The 18598-nt window shown below is 45.7% G+C and overlaps 5 protein-coding genes across 5 annotated transcripts; 4 read left to right on the forward strand and 1 right to left on the reverse strand.

The window, feature by feature from the left end:
* Positions 1 to 411: 411 nt before the first annotated feature.
* Positions 412 to 2569, forward strand: RHO25_006067 (uncharacterized protein; the record flags this gene model as incomplete). The annotated part of the gene is made up of 3 exons (XM_023596925.2): positions 412 to 433; positions 488 to 2163; positions 2297 to 2569. 3 exons carry the CDS (start codon positions 412 to 414, stop codon positions 2567 to 2569), a joined length of 1971 nt encoding a protein of 656 aa, XP_023452264.1.
* An 839-nt stretch (positions 2570 to 3408) lies between these two features.
* On the forward strand, positions 3409 to 5119 carry RHO25_006068 (uncharacterized protein; the record flags this gene model as incomplete). Its single annotated transcript, XM_023596926.2, has 2 exons — positions 3409 to 4439; positions 4492 to 5119. The coding sequence occupies 2 exons, from the start codon at positions 3409 to 3411 to the stop codon at positions 5117 to 5119; spliced, it is 1659 nt and encodes a 552-aa protein (XP_023452263.1).
* Positions 5120 to 7875: 2756 nt separating this feature from the next.
* Positions 7876 to 8356, forward strand: RHO25_006069 (uncharacterized protein; the record flags this gene model as incomplete). The annotated part of the gene is made up of 2 exons (XM_065602735.1): positions 7876 to 8125; positions 8277 to 8356. The coding sequence occupies 2 exons, from the start codon at positions 7876 to 7878 to the stop codon at positions 8354 to 8356; spliced, it is 330 nt and encodes a 109-aa protein (XP_065458807.1).
* Positions 8357 to 9848: 1492 nt separating this feature from the next.
* RHO25_006070 (uncharacterized protein) lies at positions 9849 to 10679 on the forward strand (the record flags this gene model as incomplete). Its single annotated transcript, XM_023596927.1, has 1 exon — positions 9849 to 10679. The coding sequence occupies one exon, from the start codon at positions 9849 to 9851 to the stop codon at positions 10677 to 10679; it is 831 nt and encodes a 276-aa protein (XP_023452955.1).
* Positions 10680 to 12511: 1832 nt separating this feature from the next.
* Positions 12512 to 13463, reverse strand: RHO25_006071 (uncharacterized protein; the record flags this gene model as incomplete). The annotated part of the gene is made up of 2 exons (XM_023596928.2): positions 12512 to 13320; positions 13373 to 13463. 2 exons carry the CDS (start codon positions 13461 to 13463, stop codon positions 12512 to 12514), a joined length of 900 nt encoding a protein of 299 aa, XP_023452953.1.
* Between the last annotated feature and the right edge of the window lie 5135 nt (positions 13464 to 18598).

Below are 18598 nucleotides of genomic sequence, written 5' to 3' on the forward strand. Positions count from 1 at the left end.
GCCCATGCACTCACTCCTAGGTCAGAGCAACGCAGCACGCTCCCAACGAGTCTGCGCTTGCATGCACACATAGCCACGCAAACACGCTCTTCCACTTCTCCAGTTGCGCAAATAGCCGTGCCTCGTGCTGCGCTTGCTCCAGCAGCATTACCAATTCATCCTTTCAAGCCCAAGAGCGGGACGCCGGCCGCTACGAGGGGCAGACTAGCCAGCCTACTGCCTCAGAACATCTTCACCTCGCTTGTTTCAACACGAACGCCGCCCTTTTCACCTCGCTCCTCGTCGTCATCGCTCAGCACCAGAGGGTCGGCGACCCACGTGCACAAGCAGCACACCACCGGGCGAGCCCCCTCTCCCTCGCCTGCGTCCTGAGCGACTGCCACTATCTCACATCCAGCATTCACAACAAACATGTCGTGGAAGCTGACCAAGAGTATGCGACAGGCGGTGAACACCGAACTTGGAACAGCCAGCTGACTTCTGCCAGAATTGAAGGACACCCATCTGGGCGCTCCCTTCGCGAACACCTTCTCTCGCTCCTCATCACAGTCCACGATTGTCGATCCACCACAAAAATCGCCCTCGGCGACCGCCACGCCTGGCACGCAGACCCCGACCGCCCCATCGTCCACGGCGACTCCTTCCAATGGCGCCGCTGATCCGCAAGGCATCGCTGCCTCTGAACAAATGGCGACTGCGCCCGCCGCTCCTGCGAAGCCCGGTATTCTCATCTTGACACTTCACGAGGGCAGGGGCTTCAGTCTGCCTCCCGGACAGGAGTCACTCTTTCAGCGACCCGGACATGGCGGTAGCATGAGCGCCGGATCATTCTCCGGCAGCTACATGGGTGGCAACAGTGCTCGACCGGGCTCGAGTGCACAGAATCAAGGCGGGTTCCGCCCAGTTTCAGCCAGTGGTGGCGGAATCAATAACATGCCCTCTACGCATGGTCGCTACAGCAGCAAATATCTACCTTACGCACTCGTGGACTTCGATAAACAGCAGGTGTTTGTGAACGCTGTTTCTGGAACGCCAGAGAATCCCGTCTGGGCAGGAGATAGCACACAGTACAAGTTCGATGTCAGCAGGTCCACCGAGATCAGCTTGTCATTATACATTCGGAACCCGAACTCGCAAAACAATAACAGGCGAGAGGATATCTTCATTGGTACCTGCCGCGTGACTCCCACCTTCAGTGAAGAGGGACAGCCTGCCGCTGCGGACCAACAGGCACAGCAGAATGCAGACAAGAGCAAGAAGGACAAGACCGCGCCCCCGGCTCCTCAGTCGAGCAATGGCCAGAGTTCTGGTGTGTCCTGGCACGAAGTTCAGTTTGGGACTGGTTCCATCAAACTTGGCGTCAAGTTCGTGGAGAACCGACAGAGATCACTCAAGGTCGAAGACTTTGAGCTGTTGAAGGTGGTAGGCAAGGGCAGTTTCGGCAAAGTCATGCAGGTCATGAAGAAAGACACGAACCGGATCTACGCACTCAAGACATTGCGAAAACAACACATTATTTCAAGATCTGAAGTGGCGCACACTTTGGCAGAGCGGTCCGTCCTGGCACAGATTAACAACCCCTTCATCGTGCCGCTCAAGTTCTCGTTCCAGTCGCCAGACAAGCTTTACCTGGTGCTGGCGTTCGTGAACGGCGGCGAGCTGTTCCATCACTTGCAGAAGGAACAACGATTCGACATTAACAGGTCGAGATTCTACGCAGCCGAACTGCTTTGCGCACTCGAGTGCTTACACGGCTTCGGAGTCATCTACCGTGACTTGAAGCCTGAGAACATTCTGGTGGACTACGTTGGACACATTGCGCTGTGTGACTTCGGGCTGTGCAAGCTTGATATGAAGGATGACGACAAGACAAACACATTCTGTGGAACTCCGGAGTATCTTGCGCCTGAGCTTCTCCACGGTCAAGGCTATACGAAAGCAGTGGACTGGTGGACATTGGGTGTACTGCTCTACGAGATGTTGACTGGTCTACCTCCCTTTTATGATGAGAACACAAACGAGATGTACCGCAAGATTCTGTCCGAGCCTCTGCATTTCCCAGGACCCGAAATCGTGCCGCCAGCAGCACGGGATTTGCTTAGCAAGCTGCTCGACCGAGATGCTACGCGGCGACTGGGTACCAACGGTGCTGCTGAAATCAAGGTAAGTTTTTCGCGGCTCCCTGCCTGCTCCAATATCTAGCACTTGAGCTGGGCCTGCAGTTGTTGGTTTGGCTGCAGGAACAGAGCTAGTGCAGATTATTTTGGATTCACGATCGCTAACATGATGCTCACAGGCACACCCATTCTTCCATAGCATAGATTGGCGAAAGTTGCTTGACCGCAAATACGAGCCAAGCTTCAAGCCAAATGTGGTCGACGAACTTGACACTGCCAACTTTGACAAGGAGTTCACATCGGAAGCACCCACCGACTCGTACGTGGAAGGACCTATGCTGTCGCAAACGATGCAGCAGCAATTCGCAGGATGGTCGTACAATCGCCCAGTGGAGGGGCTCGGCGACGCAGGCGGCAGCATCGCGCGTGGCAGCGGGTTTGACCAGCGATAACTTCGACACGTGGGGCAGGCTTACAGATTGCAAAAAAGTGCATATGGTGGCATTGGTCAGCGGTTTGTAACGGAGAGAGAAATTTCGTTCTCTGCTAGAAGCGATTACAAAGAATTGATCGCCAAGCATTGTCGCGATACCAGTCCGGAAGGCTCGATTGAAAGCAGGACTGATTCAGTCTCGCCAGTATCATCCGCAATTTGTTACTAAACTCGTCAGGCCACAGAGGCAGAACTGCCATTCTCGCGCCATATCTCTCGGAGTTTGGCATGTGGACAGCTTTTGGGGGTCGATGTCACTGTCGGCAATGAAATCGATTCTTGTTCGGGAGTATATTTCTGTCTCAGATGCCGATCCACTGTCGTCACGTGGCAACCACGCATTGAGCACGTTTGAGGGAACGAGTACAGCATGGTCGTGGCACGTTGATGTGTACTCCAACTGATATGAGTGCTATTATCAAAGTAAACGCATGCTTATATTGCTCACTTGTATCCCGCACCAGCCGAATTGCGGAATTCGCGGATCTGTTTTGGCGAAGTGAGGCAAGCCCTGGTGGGGATGAAGTCATGCGTCGTGGCGGGGCAGGAACGGCGGGACAACTCACTTGCACGGACTCGACTTTTGTTGTACTTCCAAGCTCAACAACCTTGCTGCGAGCACTCAATTCTCCTTTTCAACCACTTCGCTCACTCACGGAGCTTTTGTTTGTTTGGACCTCGCACACAGACACACGTAAGCAATTCTTCCGCACTGCCACTCACCAGGACTCGACCAATTGACCAGGCAGCTAGCTCACAGCACACCGCATTGACCTTTAGAAACGAGACATTGCCACCATGCCAGGCTTCTCACAGGCAAACGAGCTTCCAGCATGGAAGGCTCTCATGGAGCACCATGACAAGCTCGGTCGCGGCATGGTCCTCAAGAGCGAGTTCGAGAAAGACCCACAGCGATTCGAGAAGTACAGCCGCACCTTTGCGAACGAGGCCGACGGCACCGAGATCCTCTTCGACTTCAGCAAGAACTTCATCACCGAGGACACACTACCTTTGCTTGTGAAGCTCGCGCAAGAGGCTAAGCTTGAGGAGCTCCGCGATGACATGTTCAAGGGCGAGAAGATCAACTTCACTGAGCAGCGTGCCGTCTACCACGTTGCCCTTCGCAATGTCAAGAACGAGCCGATGCAAGTTGATGGCAAGAGCGTCGTTGAGGAGGTCAACAGTGTGTTGGATCACATGAAGGAGTTCTCCGAGCAAGTGCGCAGCGGAGAGTGGAAGGGTCACACTGGCAAGCCAATCGATACAATCATCAACATTGGTATCGGTGGCTCAGATCTCGGTCCCGTCATGGTGACTGAGGCTCTCAAGCCATACGGCAAGAAGGGCATGAAGCTCCACTTCGTCAGCAACATTGATGGCACACACATTGCAGAGGCTCTCGCAGACAGTGATCGTGAGACCACTCTCTTCCTCATCGCATCGAAGACTTTCACCACCGCTGAGACAGTCACAAACGCGACCACTGCGAAGAAGTGGTTCCTCGAGAAGGCGAGCGAGTCAGATGTCGCCAAACACTTCGTCGCACTGTCGACCAACGACAAGGAGGTGTCCAAGTTTGGCATTGACACGAAGAACATGTTCGGCTTTAGCGACTGGGTCGGTGGTCGTTACTCCGTCTGGTCAGCCATTGGTCTGTCCGTCGCTCTCTATATTGGCTTCGACAACTTCAAGCAATTCCTTGCTGGTGCCCAGGCCATGGACCACCACTTCAAGACTGCTCCACTCGAGCAGAACATTCCAGTCATCGGAGGTCTACTGAGCGTGTGGTATTCCGACTTCTTCGGTGCTCAGACACACCTTGTTTCTCCGTAAGTATCGTACCCGAAGCACATCATACTGAGTTGGGCTGACTTGGCACAGATTCGACCAATACATGCACCGCTTCCCCGCCTACCTGCAACAGTTGTCTATGGAGTCGAACGGCAAGGCTATTACCCGCTCCGGTGACTACGTCAAGTACACGACCGGCGCTATCCTCTTCGGCGAGCCATGCACAAACGCCCAGCACTCTTTCTTCCAGCTGCTGCACCAGGGCACCAAGTTGATCCCAGCCGACTTCATCATTGCCGCCAAGTCGCACAACCCAGTCGAGAACAACAAGCACCAGCACATGCTTGCGTCGAACTACTTCGCTCAAGCAGAGGCACTTATGATTGGCAAGACACCAGAGACCGTTAAGAACGAGGGTGCCGCCGCCGAACTTGTACCTCACAAGGTCTTCTTGGGTAACCGCCCTACCACTAGCATTCTCGCTGAGCAGATCACACCTGGCACACTCGGCGCGCTCATCGCATACTACGAGCACGTCACCTTCACTGAGGGTGCGATCTGGAACATCAACTCCTTCGACCAGTGGGGAGTCGAGCTCGGCAAGGCCCTCGCGAAGAGCATCCAGACCGAGCTTGACAACCCAGGCGAGAGCTCACAGCACGACAGCTCTACCAGCGGTCTCATCAACGCCTTCAAGAAGAAGGCTGGCATCCCATGAATCGCTGGGGATGCAGTCGATGAGGCGATGGATAAGCCGAAGCTATGATGAGGATTCACGCTGCTGGGCTGGGCTTAGCAGAGGTACGTGATCCCTACGAGAGATGAACATAAAGTATTATAAAAGTCTTTAGATGAAATCGAGACGCAAATTTGAGCGATGTTTGAACTCTTTTAGGTCACTTTCTATGTCCTGCAAAGAGAAATTTCTTGGCGTCCGGCAAATCACGCTTGCGCGCAATTTCACTTCTTCCAGCAGGACCTCAATCATTCAGGACAAATCACAAGCCCGAGAACCATAACACACACCACTAATGCCTCTGCATTTTTCGTACTGTCTCTGCTCATCATGGCTCGCGACTTTGCGCAAAGCTGCGCAGAGCGAAATGGCTGACCATCCGGCATTGTCATGCATCTCTCGAGCTCCTCACAGATCGCACTTTCCTGCATCGAGACTATGGACAGTGAGCGGTCGGCTAATCACACGAGTTACAAAGGAGAGCGAACGTCCCAAGGCAATAAATGATCTGTATCCTCCATTGCCGATGCTCGACTCTCAGAGGACGCATCGGGACTTCTTGCCTTATCAGCCATTCGGGACGGCGAGTGATAGAGCTGGATGAAACAGGTGTGGAGATCGAGTCCTCAACTCACAGTAGTGGCGTCCGAGTATGCTATGCTCGACAGATTGCTGCTTCGTCCACTAGCTGGCCACCTGGCACTGGAATGGGCTACAGAGAAGATGTGGCCCGGCGACGCCGCCGTTCAGAGCATGGAGATCACCTCAATTCGAAGCTTCGCGCGCAGCCAAGCCTCTCATTGCCTCACCAAATGCGAGCTAGGCAGAGTCAACGCGAGCTAAGCAAAGTGAGAATCCATACGCGTTGCCTGCGCGGAGAGCAATTCAACCTCATGAACTCCGTGTGCTGTGCTCTGGTCTCATGTGGAACCAGAGGATAATTACATTGATTGCCTCCACGACTGCAGCAATTGCCAGAGAAATGACATGCCTCCTACGATCGAAAAATGTGCGACGTCGATCGTGTCGACATCAGAGCTTGGATTCCTACTGGCGCTCTGAGTGGCCTCAGTCCTCACCTAGAGTGAAGTTCCTGCTGGCCTCGACCCATAGAATCCTCTCCTACTAAGCTTTTCTCACGATTCCCGAAATCCACTCGCATAGCGACCGCGTCACATCAGAATATGGACGTCGAAATTTTGAAACAATTTACGATAAAGCTCGCGAACGGATCCATTGACCGAAGCATACTGTGTCTCCCACACGTGCGAGAAGTCGTAATGTCAACCTCGTGCTATACGACGGCCTGGATTCCCCTTCGCGGTCTGAGTGAGTTTGGTCTTCATATGTTGTTCAAGGCTCACCGGACTCAAAGTTCTGAACATCTGCCTTACCACTATTCTATCATGGTCCTCAAAAAGTGGTCTAATATTAACAACAGCGTTCGTTCCTAAGTCATTTGCTCCTAATTACCAAGATTGATGTCCTGAAAGCACAGTCCTCATCCTCAAGTAATACAGTACAGCTTCCATCGGCAAGAGAAATTCAAAGCAGTTCGACATTGCATCCAAGTCATAGCTCGGCCGAAAGTCCTACACAAGACAGGATTTCTCGATCTTCCCAGCGAGCTTCGCGATGAGATCCACAGCGACATCCTCAACGATATCGCGTAAGATGAAGGTGGCTCCGAGGTCTGCACCTCGATATTCAAGGCCCAATGACCAAGGCGTCCAAGGTAGCACCGTGTGCGATGTATCCATACGCATCCCATACCCTGAGGCCCTATCGGACAATACGAGGCAGGCTTCACTCGGAAGGCGGTATTCGCTGACATTCGATCCGAATCGGACCCTGCCATTCCCGGGCTAGAGTCTTCTGGCTCTAGGGTTACTCGCGTATAAAAGAGTGGCCGCTGGACTCAAGCCGTATTTCTAAAGAGTTTACTGAGATGCAGCATGAGTCGGCGCAGTAAAATCCTAACCACTGGGCCTGTCTGGCGGCTCGGCGAGCTCTGAGTCCCTAGCCACGGATGAGGTAGGAACGATGTCACCTGATCCTGTGACAGAAGGACCGCGAGCGATCCGCTTGCAGATGCTATGCAGATAGTCTCAGAACAGTGCTCCGAAGCAACTGAAGGTCCGATCGAGGTCCAGAGCACGGACAAGTACAAGCGCATGGCAACTGCCACAGGCTAATTTATGCCATGGAGGTGCACGCAGAAGGGTCTTGACCTGTCCTCATCTGCAATACATCTGTCATGTGCCATGTATAGCGCCTCCTCCTTCCAACAGATGCACAAGGCTCTGGACAGCGGGAGTACAAATTTGAATACAAGTTGTTGCTTCTAACATGAGGACTGGTTGGCAACTTCGCTACTGCCTGGATGTCTGCTGTGTTCTTATCCCACCAGAGAAAGCCAGGATTAGACTGTTGTTGATTGGAGGTCACGGTGGTCGGAAGTCACGGCAATGCGCGACTGCACACGAGGACGGCCTTCACCGGGGCTTGAGAAGGATGCAGGATTTCTCTTGCCGGCTGGAACAGCTTTCCAAGGCGATTTCCAATGCAACAGGCTCCGAAAGCCGCTTCCTCGTCTTCGTCAGTTGCCTGGCAACGTTGTTTGTCCCGGAGTGCCGCTTACTTCAAGTGTTGACTTTTCGCTTCTTCGTTTTCTTTTCCTTTCTCAAGCATTAATTGCGTTGTTGAGACTGCTCTCGTCTTCTGGCCGGATTGACGACATGGCTACTCAGCAACAGATCTTGGAACACTCCACTCAGTACAATCAGCTCCGCTGGTTGTGTCTCGCAGGCGATTTCCTGGCCGTCCACTTGGGATGGATCAAAGCGAAGAACAAAGCACTATCGAATCAGCGGCATGTTGAGGCGGTCCTGAGCCGCGACGGCGGTTGGGAGGAGGTGTGTGCGACGTTGGGCTCCTGGACCAAGGGGACCGTTGGTCTCGACCCTGATCAGGAGTCCGTCTTGCGAGGTAAGTTCTCATCACCTCTCGTGTCAATTGTGACTCCAGAAGCAAGACACGACTGTGCCACTGCACCAAGATGTCTCACGTTCCGATTCAACCAATTTGCATCAGAAGACAGGTTGCCACACTTTTTCCAGAACATTGGCCAACGCAACAGGACGCCGTATTGCCGAGGTCGCCATTGTCGCTCGCAGCAGAAGCATTGGTGGTGGAACTATTACACTTCTCGAAAGCTAACCTTTGACAGCGATCGCAGAGGCAGCATGGCACACCAGGCACGACGACGACTTCGGTCGGAAGAATGCCCCCAATTGGCCCGCAATGGACGTGGGGTACAGGAGCAATGGAAGCGTTGCAGGCCGACTGCCTGAATTAGGCACTCAGGCGTGTCGACAAAGTGGATGCCCAGATGCGGGATGCCGCCATGTGAGGACGTGGCCCGCAGACCGCAAGGTGAGTCCCCAGTCCTCATATTTTTTGACCGTCCGCACCTAGGAATACTCTTCCCTCCCGGCTCCTAAGATACTTCTTCCCGCGAGACCTAAGGCCCTTTCTCCTCTCCTCATGCCACTTCGGACGACGCCTTCACGCGGCTTGTGGTGTAAGTAGCCCCACGGGGTGAAACCGAGTCGACCAACATATTGCTATTCGAACGATCAATCGACCGAGCGACCGACCAAACGGCAGTCGAACGATCGAACGGCCCAACGAACGAGATCAGATATTCACGATATTTTCAGGGAAACGAGTGCGGAGGAGAGCGACGGAGAGCTGAGAATGGCGATTGCTTGGATTTGTAGTACCTGAGTCGTGACATGAGTCGGGATTCTAGGGGGAAAAAGGGGACTGTTTTACGGCGACGGCGTGGTGAAGAGGTGGGACCCTTCCAATGTGTTCGCACTTTGACGTAGTGGCGAGGGCTCAGTAGTCTTCCTCATCGCTCTATCAAGCATGAGGTAGGTGAAGCTAAGACGAACACCAGAACACGCTCGTTCAATGCGATCGCCGAACGAGCAAATCCACCTCTTGAGCTCTACCTGCAACATGATGATCTGGCACTGACGATGGTGTGAGAGCTGACTTCCAATTGTGTTAGCAGCTCGTTGCTGTCGCAACGGCGAAGAGCAGCTCGGTGTGCCTCCCATGGTCAGTGCATGGGGCATGTGTGCCTTCTCCAGACAAGTCATGTGGGCGTTTGAGAAAATACTGTCAAATGATCTCGATGTTGTTCACTGAGCTTGACACTGCGTGTCATTGAAAGCATTTTGTATGTGTCAGGAAAGTTGTCCGACTACTGGAGAGGAGCATTACCCGAATCGTATCTTTTCATGGTCGGGCGTGGAGATATTGACTTCAAGTCAACCATCTCGACACGATATTCGCTGTCAGCCAATAGTCCATCATCCTCAAAGCCTCAGCCGCGACTTTCCGGGTAATACATTTATGGATCCTTTGAGAGAAGCACCCACTGGTCCCTAAAACTATGGCATTTTTGTGGCCTCAATTTTTTTTAAGTTTGAAGCTTTTCTATTACCACTATATTTGTCGCCCTCAAATCTCTCCTTATAAAGGTAACAACGCCCCGCCCAGTGGCCTGCTCCTACGCATCAACTCGGACTAGCACTTAACACTTTGACATCTCTATCTTGATCTGTCAGACGCCTACTGCAGTTTGCAACAGCAAGCACACAATAAGACTTCTTCGCAACTCCTACACTAAACTCAAGTCATGGCTCAGCCGAAAGCCGTGCCCAAGACGGGATTCTTGGATCTTCCTCGCGAGCTTCGCGATGACATCTATACAAACATCATCTCGAACGTTACGAGCAACGAGGAGCCCGAAGTCCGCGATTCCAATATTCAGAACCCAGACTTTCTAAACATTTGTGCCGCCCACCCACAGATCGCAACCGAGATTCGAGAGCGAGATCAAGCTACACGCAGACATATCAAATTTCACCTTAGAGCAAGATCAGCACCTTGGATCCCACCGCTTGCGGCTTACAAGCGCCTGCAGCTGATCAGCATCGAGTTTAAGACGTACGAGGTAAAGCAAGACTGGAAAGGCGATGCCGATAGGTGTCCGTGGGAGATTTCGGAAGTAGCTAGACATCTCGCGGAAGTCGTCAAGTGGATCAACACTCACTCTGGCTCCGCCTCTTTGCCCCGACGTCTTTCGGTGAAATTTGAAGATGGAGGTGATGGCGATATCAGTTTCTACGACGAATTTTGGGATCCTGGTAGCTTTTGGCACTCGGAGCGTGGCCGTCGCCTGGCTCAGATGGAGACTGATTCATATTCTTCTCTACCAATAGTCGAACGCTTGTTGGAGCCACTGAGGAAAATCCAACCGGATGTGTTTCGAGAAGCTAGGATTTGGGAAATCGACGATGTCATGAGCGAGGAGCAGTCACAGGATTGTGGTATTTGGAATGAAGTTTATGATAGTCTTTGGGCCAGCGACTATTTCTACGAGTTGCAAAGGTGGATTTGTGGGCATGAGAGAGAAGGTGAGAAGGAGAAGATAAAGTGGGTGGAGCTTTTAGAGAAGTATTGGTGAGTCGGTAGATTTGGGGATTGCGGTATTGTTTGAGGGCGAGGAGAGAAACTGTGCACACGGTGCGACCTGGGATACAATCGTATAGGGAACTTGGGCATCTATGAGACTTTGTTTATTGAACTACGTACCCTCAAATGTAGCATCCTCTAATAAACGCTTTGTCATTGTTGAACACATATTTCGTTCCTCATTGTTCCATCTGAGGCGATGAACCCTCGACCCTCTCTCCCTCCGCCGGAGCTTGTGCATCAAATGCCCTCTCAATCGTTGACAAATACCGCTGAAAGGCCACAAAATGTACAATTGCAGTTGCGCCGTCCTTTCCCAACATGCACAAGGCCTCGTTCCAGAGCCTCTCCGATAACACGCCCGACTGAACGCATAATTCTCTCGTCATGCCAAAGACGACTCGATCGGTCCTGTCGAGCGTGCTTGCACACAGTCCAGCCTGGAGAGAATCGACTTCGTTCTGTGTCAAGATCTGTGAATGGATACCAAGTGTTGAGTGGAAATATGTCATATACTGAGATCTCTCGTTGGCGGAGACGACAAGTGATATTATAGCTTTTGTCCGAGAAGAGAGTGTTGAGCTGGCTTTGGGTGAGGCCAGGATGGATTGATAGAGCGACAGAATGGCGTGACCGATGGCTGGAGTGTGGAGGAGAATCCCATAGGGTCCGATGAGAGCGCCGCTTGATGGGAGGGAGTAAGTTACGAGCGCGTGGTTGACGATTTGGGAGAGGTGCTTGCTGAAGGCGAAATATAGGGATAGAGTCTCTGGAGAGTTCTTGGTAGTGAGAGTCGAAGGATGTAGGAGACCGAGTCGATTCATTCTGGATGAAGAATGCTTTAATAATTTACGGTTGGTAGATGGCTTTGAGAAATCGTCTTTGAGACTTGGAAGTGCTGGGGTTCTTGAGACTTATGCTCGAGAGGATGCTTCTTAGATCGTTGTCGAGCCTGTCGTGAATAATTTTCGTCTTCATTATATACCCACATTGTGTACGTTACAGTACGAGCATCGCCGCGGCTGCGATCTTTGTGCTTATGATACTATCGATGACAGTGAACTACTTTCTGTCGAGTGGTACGTCAGTGGTGAACGAAAAGTCGCCCAGGCTCAGAACGTCCGAGATTCATGATCTATGCAACAAGAGAATGCCAGGTGAACTTCTCATGTCGTTGTTGGTCCAATGGCATGTACAGCTCCGTGACCCCCAATAGTTACCCTACTGAGGATACGGCCGTCGAGATACCAGGAGACGAGGTCGTGGATGCATGCCATGTAAGCCAATCTGGTACGGCCTGCAGTCATTGAGGAATGAACGTCGTCGTTGAGTTGTTGAGTGTTACACTTGATGATGTAAAGCACGAAGTTCTCGCGGCAAGAAATGGATGCTGGAAAGAATCGGATCGCGGCCGAAGAGCATCGGAAGGAAGGAACTGCTGCAGAATAGTAGGCCGAGGATCGGCGTTAATGCAAGGCCTAAGCCGAATTATGTCCTGAGGGACACAAAATCGCAGCATTGTAGCTTCTGGTTGGAACCATGGTTGTCATCGTGCAGGAGGAGCATGTAAGAACGGATCCGGCCCAAGCACTGACAATGAGATGCAGCCTAGATAAGTTCTAGAAACTCCTTCCGCGTCCTTCATGTTCGCGGTACGTCGATTGGATCATTACTCTTGACGTTGCTAGCAGGTACTGTGACCTCTAAAGTGCAGCTACGACAAGGGTAGGCCATCTAACTGGAACAAAGAGGCCTGAAGGGACCCGAGACCATGTGGAATGTTCTGAGCACACGCCTTTCCCCTGAAAATTCACCGCCCTCTCTCTACTTCCCCGAAACCAACTCGTAGCCACCGTCGATTGTCACGTTTTGTCCGTTCCAGTATTGATTTGTGGCGGCGTAGAGAACTGCTCCAGCCATATCACGATCCTTGCCCGGTCTCTGCGCTGCGGCTTTACCCTCATACTTCTCCTTCTCCACATGGCTCTTCTGGTTCGCGCCGCTTTCTCCGGCCGTCATTTCGCTGGGAAACACACCAGGGCTGATGCTGTTGACGCGGATCTTCAGACCTGCTTGGAAGAACTCATTTGCCATCATGCGAGTCAGATGGCTGGCGGCTGCTTTCGAAGCGTTATATTGTGGATGATGTTGCATGGTCTTGACTTCGCCGGACATGGAAGAGATGTTGATCACGGTAGATGACCAGCCATACGTCTTTTCTGTGGCCTTTTGGAGCAGTGGTAGGAAGCAGGTGGTGACGAAGTAGAGTTGGCCGACATTGGTGCGATAGACAGCTTCCCAGTCTTCAAAAGAAGCGTCTTTGTTGTCGAAGAGATTCGACTTCAGTTCTTCGGCGTTCTTTCCTTCGGTCTTGAATGTCGAGGTGGAGATGCCGGCGTTGTTGATGAGAATGTCAAGATGCGATTCTTTGGAGCTGAACTCGTCGAAAAGCTTCGAGATGCTTTCTTTGCTGCTGATGTCGGCGGTCAACGGGATGATCTCGCCTTCGACGCCCTCATTGTAGGTCTTGGCCACGGTCTCGAGCTTTTCTTCTGTGCGGCCGATGATGTAAACTTTGGCGCCGTTTACGGCAAGTGACTGAGTCGCCATGAGACCGATGCCTGAGCCTCCGCCTGTGGAGCGTTAGTCGCATGTTCCCGGTTCCCACGGTATGCGATTACTTACCAGTGATGAGGGCGACTTTGCCCTTGACGTCAAAGACATTTGCCAGCTTGAAGCTGTCATTGTTGTGCTCTCGAGGATGGTCTGAAGCCATGTTGGAAGATGTCTTCACCGAAGAAGAGAAGTGTGCGGTGAAGTTCTGCAATCGGTTCGACGCCGTTTTGTGTACGGCGTGTGGTCTCTGCAAGTGAGGTCTCGAAGCAATGCTGAGGAAACGTGATGATGGCGGGATGTACGTGAGTGTACGAGAGAGTTGTGCGCGAAGACAGAGAGAAGACATGATTTTTGGTGACTTACCAGCTGCAATTCTACGCAATGCTGTTGCTTTCCGCCATTGCGTTGCTCATGCTGTAATGGCAGCGTCATGAAGATGCACACACGAGGAAAGCACGCGTCGAGCTGGACCCTCACTTTGGAGTCGCGACTTCGGCGCGTCGGCGGGTGGAAAGTGGCCCGAGCTCAATTGTCGACTTCATCTTCATCTTTATCTTTATCTTTATCTTAATTTTCTACATTCGCCTGCGAAGTCCTATTGCACACCTCTACGCGGTCGTAGGTAGAAACAGATAGCTTCGGCTATACTAGTAAAGTATAGAGCGGCTAGATATCTATAAAGATAGAAAGAAAGCGATAAAAAGTCTAGAAATCTATAGAAGCGTATACCGAGCGAACTCTAACGAATACTATAAACTAGAGCTAGCGCGGCTAGAACTAATATAAGACCTAGTACTAAGAGACTAGACTAGAATCTCTAGATAGTAAATTCTATTCTAGACTTAGAAGCTAGAGTAGTAATCTAGTACTAAAATAAGCTTAAAAGAAGGAAGAAGTATACTATAATTAAAGCTTTAAAGTAAAGTAGAAAGAGTAGAGAAGAGTATAGGATAAAGTAGCTAAAACTATAAAGGAAAATATCCTAGTCTAGATAGAAAGTAGAATAATAAGCTAAATAAAAGATTTAGAAACTTTTTAGAAAGTATTCTAAAAAGAAAGAAGGATATATCTCTATATACTAGTATATACCTCTAGTACTACTAGGTTTAACTACTTATTCTAAGAGATTAGAAACTCTATCTATAGAGCCTATTTACCTACTAGGTTCTATAGTAGAATTATATAATAACTAGTAGAACTATAAAAATAGAGATATTTATCTAAAGTCTAGCTCTTCTAGATATCTTATAACTAACTCTAAAGGTAGAGTATCTAATAAAAGTAACTCTTATTCTATATTTAAAGCTATCTATAATAGAAGAGCTAGTTTAGAATACTACTACTTAATATAATTTCTATAAATATAAGTTATATAACTTAGATACTAAGTAAAGTAGAAAGTTTAGAGTAGGAGTATAATATTAGAGAGAGCTTCTACTATAGACTAGTAAGAAAGAATTAGATATAAAATTAATATTAAATTATATTCTTATAAGTACTCGTCGAATAGATATAATATAGTAGAAGTAGAGATAATAAGTAGGAACTAACCGAGTTAATTATATTAGTTAGTTATAGGTTATATTTTACTTCTAAGATAGATATTAGCTAGGTTATATAACCTAGTATTCTATAACCTATATTACCTAATTCTAATCTCTAAAGTATCTCTTAGAATATCTAACTAGACTATACTTTCTAATACTCCTACTTAGACTAGATAGTCTTCTACTTATATTCCTATATTTAAATCTATTTCTAAATAATAATTACTTATTAGATATAGTAAGCTACTTCTTCTATAGTATAACTCTTAGGCTTAGTTTTATATATACTATAGTATCTCTAATACTATAGTATATATCTTTTATTAATTACTCTAAGGTCTAGAGTTTAATCTATAGTTAGAGTAGAGATTCTTTTACTTTTTTCTATATAAGCTAGAGTTATCTTATAAACTCCTAAAACTATAGCCTATTCTTTAGTTTAGTTAGGCTATTAGTAACTATCTCTTTTATTAGAATATATTCTACTATAACTTTCTTCTACTACTAGAGATATCTAATATAGTTATATATAATATTAATATATTTAGATCTCTTATAGGTATATATATTCTTAATAAGAGTTAAAGCTACCTAATTATCTCCTATAATTTATACTAGCCTTAGTTCTCTTACTATATTAGAATATACTTTTATAGTTAGTTAGAATAGATATTCTTCTACTAATTCTATATAGTCTATCTCTTTTAAGAGTACTACTAGGAACTAAAATTACTTTATATATATATTTATAGCTATAGCCTACGAAGTTCTATTATATACCTCTACGTAGTCGTAGGTAGAAATAGATAGCTTCGGCTATACTAGCAAAGTATAGAGTAGCTAGATACCTATAGAGGTAGAAAGAAAGTAATAAAAAGTCTAGAATTTCGACCTAGAGAGATTAGAGAGCTCCTAAGAATACGAAGACGACGCTAGTATAGTATAACTACTATAAGATTCTAATACTCGACTATAGGATAGCTCTTCTAGGTAGTAAATACTACTATAGGTCTAGAGGCTAGAGTAGTAACCTAAGCTCTAAATAGACTAAAAAGAAGGAACTAAGTATATCTAAAGGAAAACTTTAATAAGAAAGAGTAAGGATAGTAGAAATAGAAGAAAGGAATAGTAGTATCTCTATAGATACTAGGATAATTAGCTACTAGAAGCCTTTTATCTAAAATAGAAGACTCTAAAGTAGACTAGTCTCTCTACTCTAGAGTTTTCTAGAAACCTTAAGTCTAAAAGTAGAGTATCTAATATAAGCTATCTAACTCTATACTATACTTAGAGCTATCTATAAAGATACTTACTATTCTAGATATTCTACGTAAACTAGAATTTCTCTAGATATAGATTATATAACTAGATACTAAGGAAAGTTAAAATCTAAGTAGGATTTATATAGAGAGATATCTACTCTAGGAACTAGTAAGAAAGAGTTAGATATAGGATTAATATAGATACTAGTATAGAGACTAAGACTATATATATAGGCTTAAGTCTCTAAGCTAGTAGGTAAGAGGATCGGGCTCCTAAGTACTAATAATATAAGAAATAACTAAGGATAACTACTATAAAGGATCTAGACTATTAAGATAATATAAATTATCCTAAGGAGAACTAGAAACTATAGAAGTAGTAAGCTATATAGAGCTTACTATAAAATATAAAGATATAAGGAGGTTTTTCTACTAGAGTACTAGTATAAGAGCTTTTCTATCTACGAAAAATATAGAGCGTACTACTTACTCTAGTTAAAAGAAGTAGACTAGCGTATAAGAATTATCTATCTATCTATCTATCTATTTATAGCTATATACTTAGCTTCTATTATAAATATTATAATAGACTTTTGCTTTCTACTTATCTAAGAAACTAGAGCTCTATAAAGGAAGAAAATACTCTTAAGAATTAAGACTCTATCTACTTTATCTATTATATAGTTAGAGTCTAAATACTCTATTAGGCTTCCTCTATTTCTTCTAAATATTAATTCTAAGTCTTAGAATAACCTTAAGTATCTTACTAGTTTCTTTAGAGCTTATATATACCTCTTAGCTAGATTTAAGATATATAAACTTAACTTTCTAAAAGAGAAAGTAATATCTAGTCTTATTATAACTATAGGCTATATTTAGATACTAGTTTAGCTTTAGTACTCTATTTTATTCCCTCTCTTATTATATAAGCCTATTAGTTTTAGGCTATTATAACTATCTATTAGTAAAAGAGTTAGGTTAGCTATTTCCTTAGTTATTCCTAGCTTTATAAAGTTCTTCTAGATAAAGTATTCCTAATTAAGCTTTAGAATCCTAGCTTATTTATTTTTTATTAACTTTATTCTAAGAATTTTCTCTAGTTCTCTAAGATCTTTAATCTTAAATACTTTACCTAGCTATTCCTTAAACTAAAGTATATTTTCTAGCTTTAGTACTATAATTAGAATATTATCTATATAGGTTAGAATTAGAATATTCCTTTCCTAGTAGATAAGAAAGTATAGGTCTACTTCTAATTATATAAACCTAATCTATTTTAACTTTAAGATATAGAGTTTATTCTAGTCTCTTACTACTTACTTTAGTCTATATAAGCTTCTTAGAATTTATAGGACTATATTAGGTAGAATTTTAACTTCTAGTAGTAGAATTATAAAGATTTCTTCTTAAAGTTTACTCTTAGTAAATATATTATTTATATCTACTTAGTAGAGTTCTAGATCCTTCTTATAAACTATAGCTATAAATACTCTTAAAGTATTATATCTAACTATTAGTATAAAGGTTTCTTAGAAATTAACTCTAAACTTCTAAAAGAAATCTTTTATAACTAGTCTTACCTTAAACTTCTTAATAGCTCTACTAATTAATCTCTTTATATTAAATATCTACTTAGATATAATAAGGTTTGCTTCTTTAGATAGAATAATCTCTATTTAGATATTATTACTTCTTAATATAGTTAGTTCCTTTTAGACTATATCTTCCTATATATATTTCTATTTAGAATCTTAAATTGTTTTCTTATAGAACTTTAGAATAGGTACTTCTTATTTCTATATAGAGACTTAAGGAGTAATTACTATAAATATAGACTTCTAAACCTCTAATAGAGCTTTCTAAATCTACTTCTATTCTTAGCTTTAGACTTAGCTAAGAAATACTTTATAATACTTAGTACTAGGCTCCTTCTTCTATTTATATTCTCTCTATCTTTTCTAAAGTACTTATTTTATTACTATACTATAAGCTTTTAGCTCTAGGCCTAGTTCTTTATTTAAAATAAATCTTCTTCTTTTTTAGTTATAAGTTTAGTTTTAGTTTCTCTTCTAATTTCTATTTCCTTATAGGTTCTACTATATAATATTTAATTCTTTTATTTTAGAATATAGTCTTCTACTAGTACTAGGACTAGCTTATCTATTAACTTTCTAGCTTAGCTTAAGTAGTTTAGTAGTTCTACTTTTCTTCTACTAGAGTTATAGTTCTCTAGAGTTTTCTTCTTCTAGATTCTCTATTCTCTAGTACTCCTCTTTATTCTTTAGTAGAAGTAGTAACTATATAAAGAGTATTTAGCTAGGATCTATAAGTTTAGTTACTATAGCTATAAGTATAGTAGCTATAGAAAGTATAACTACTATTAGCTTCTTTAGAAGTCTACTAACTAGATTTCTAATAGTATAAGAGCTAGGAGTATATAGCTCGAGAGGCGTAGCTTATTAGACGTTAAGGTATAATAGCTAGTA

Source organism: Cercospora beticola, chromosome 4 (assembly GCF_033473495.1).
Source record: "Cercospora beticola chromosome 4, complete sequence".
Classification (NCBI taxonomy): Eukaryota; Fungi; Ascomycota; class Dothideomycetes; order Mycosphaerellales; family Mycosphaerellaceae; genus Cercospora; species Cercospora beticola.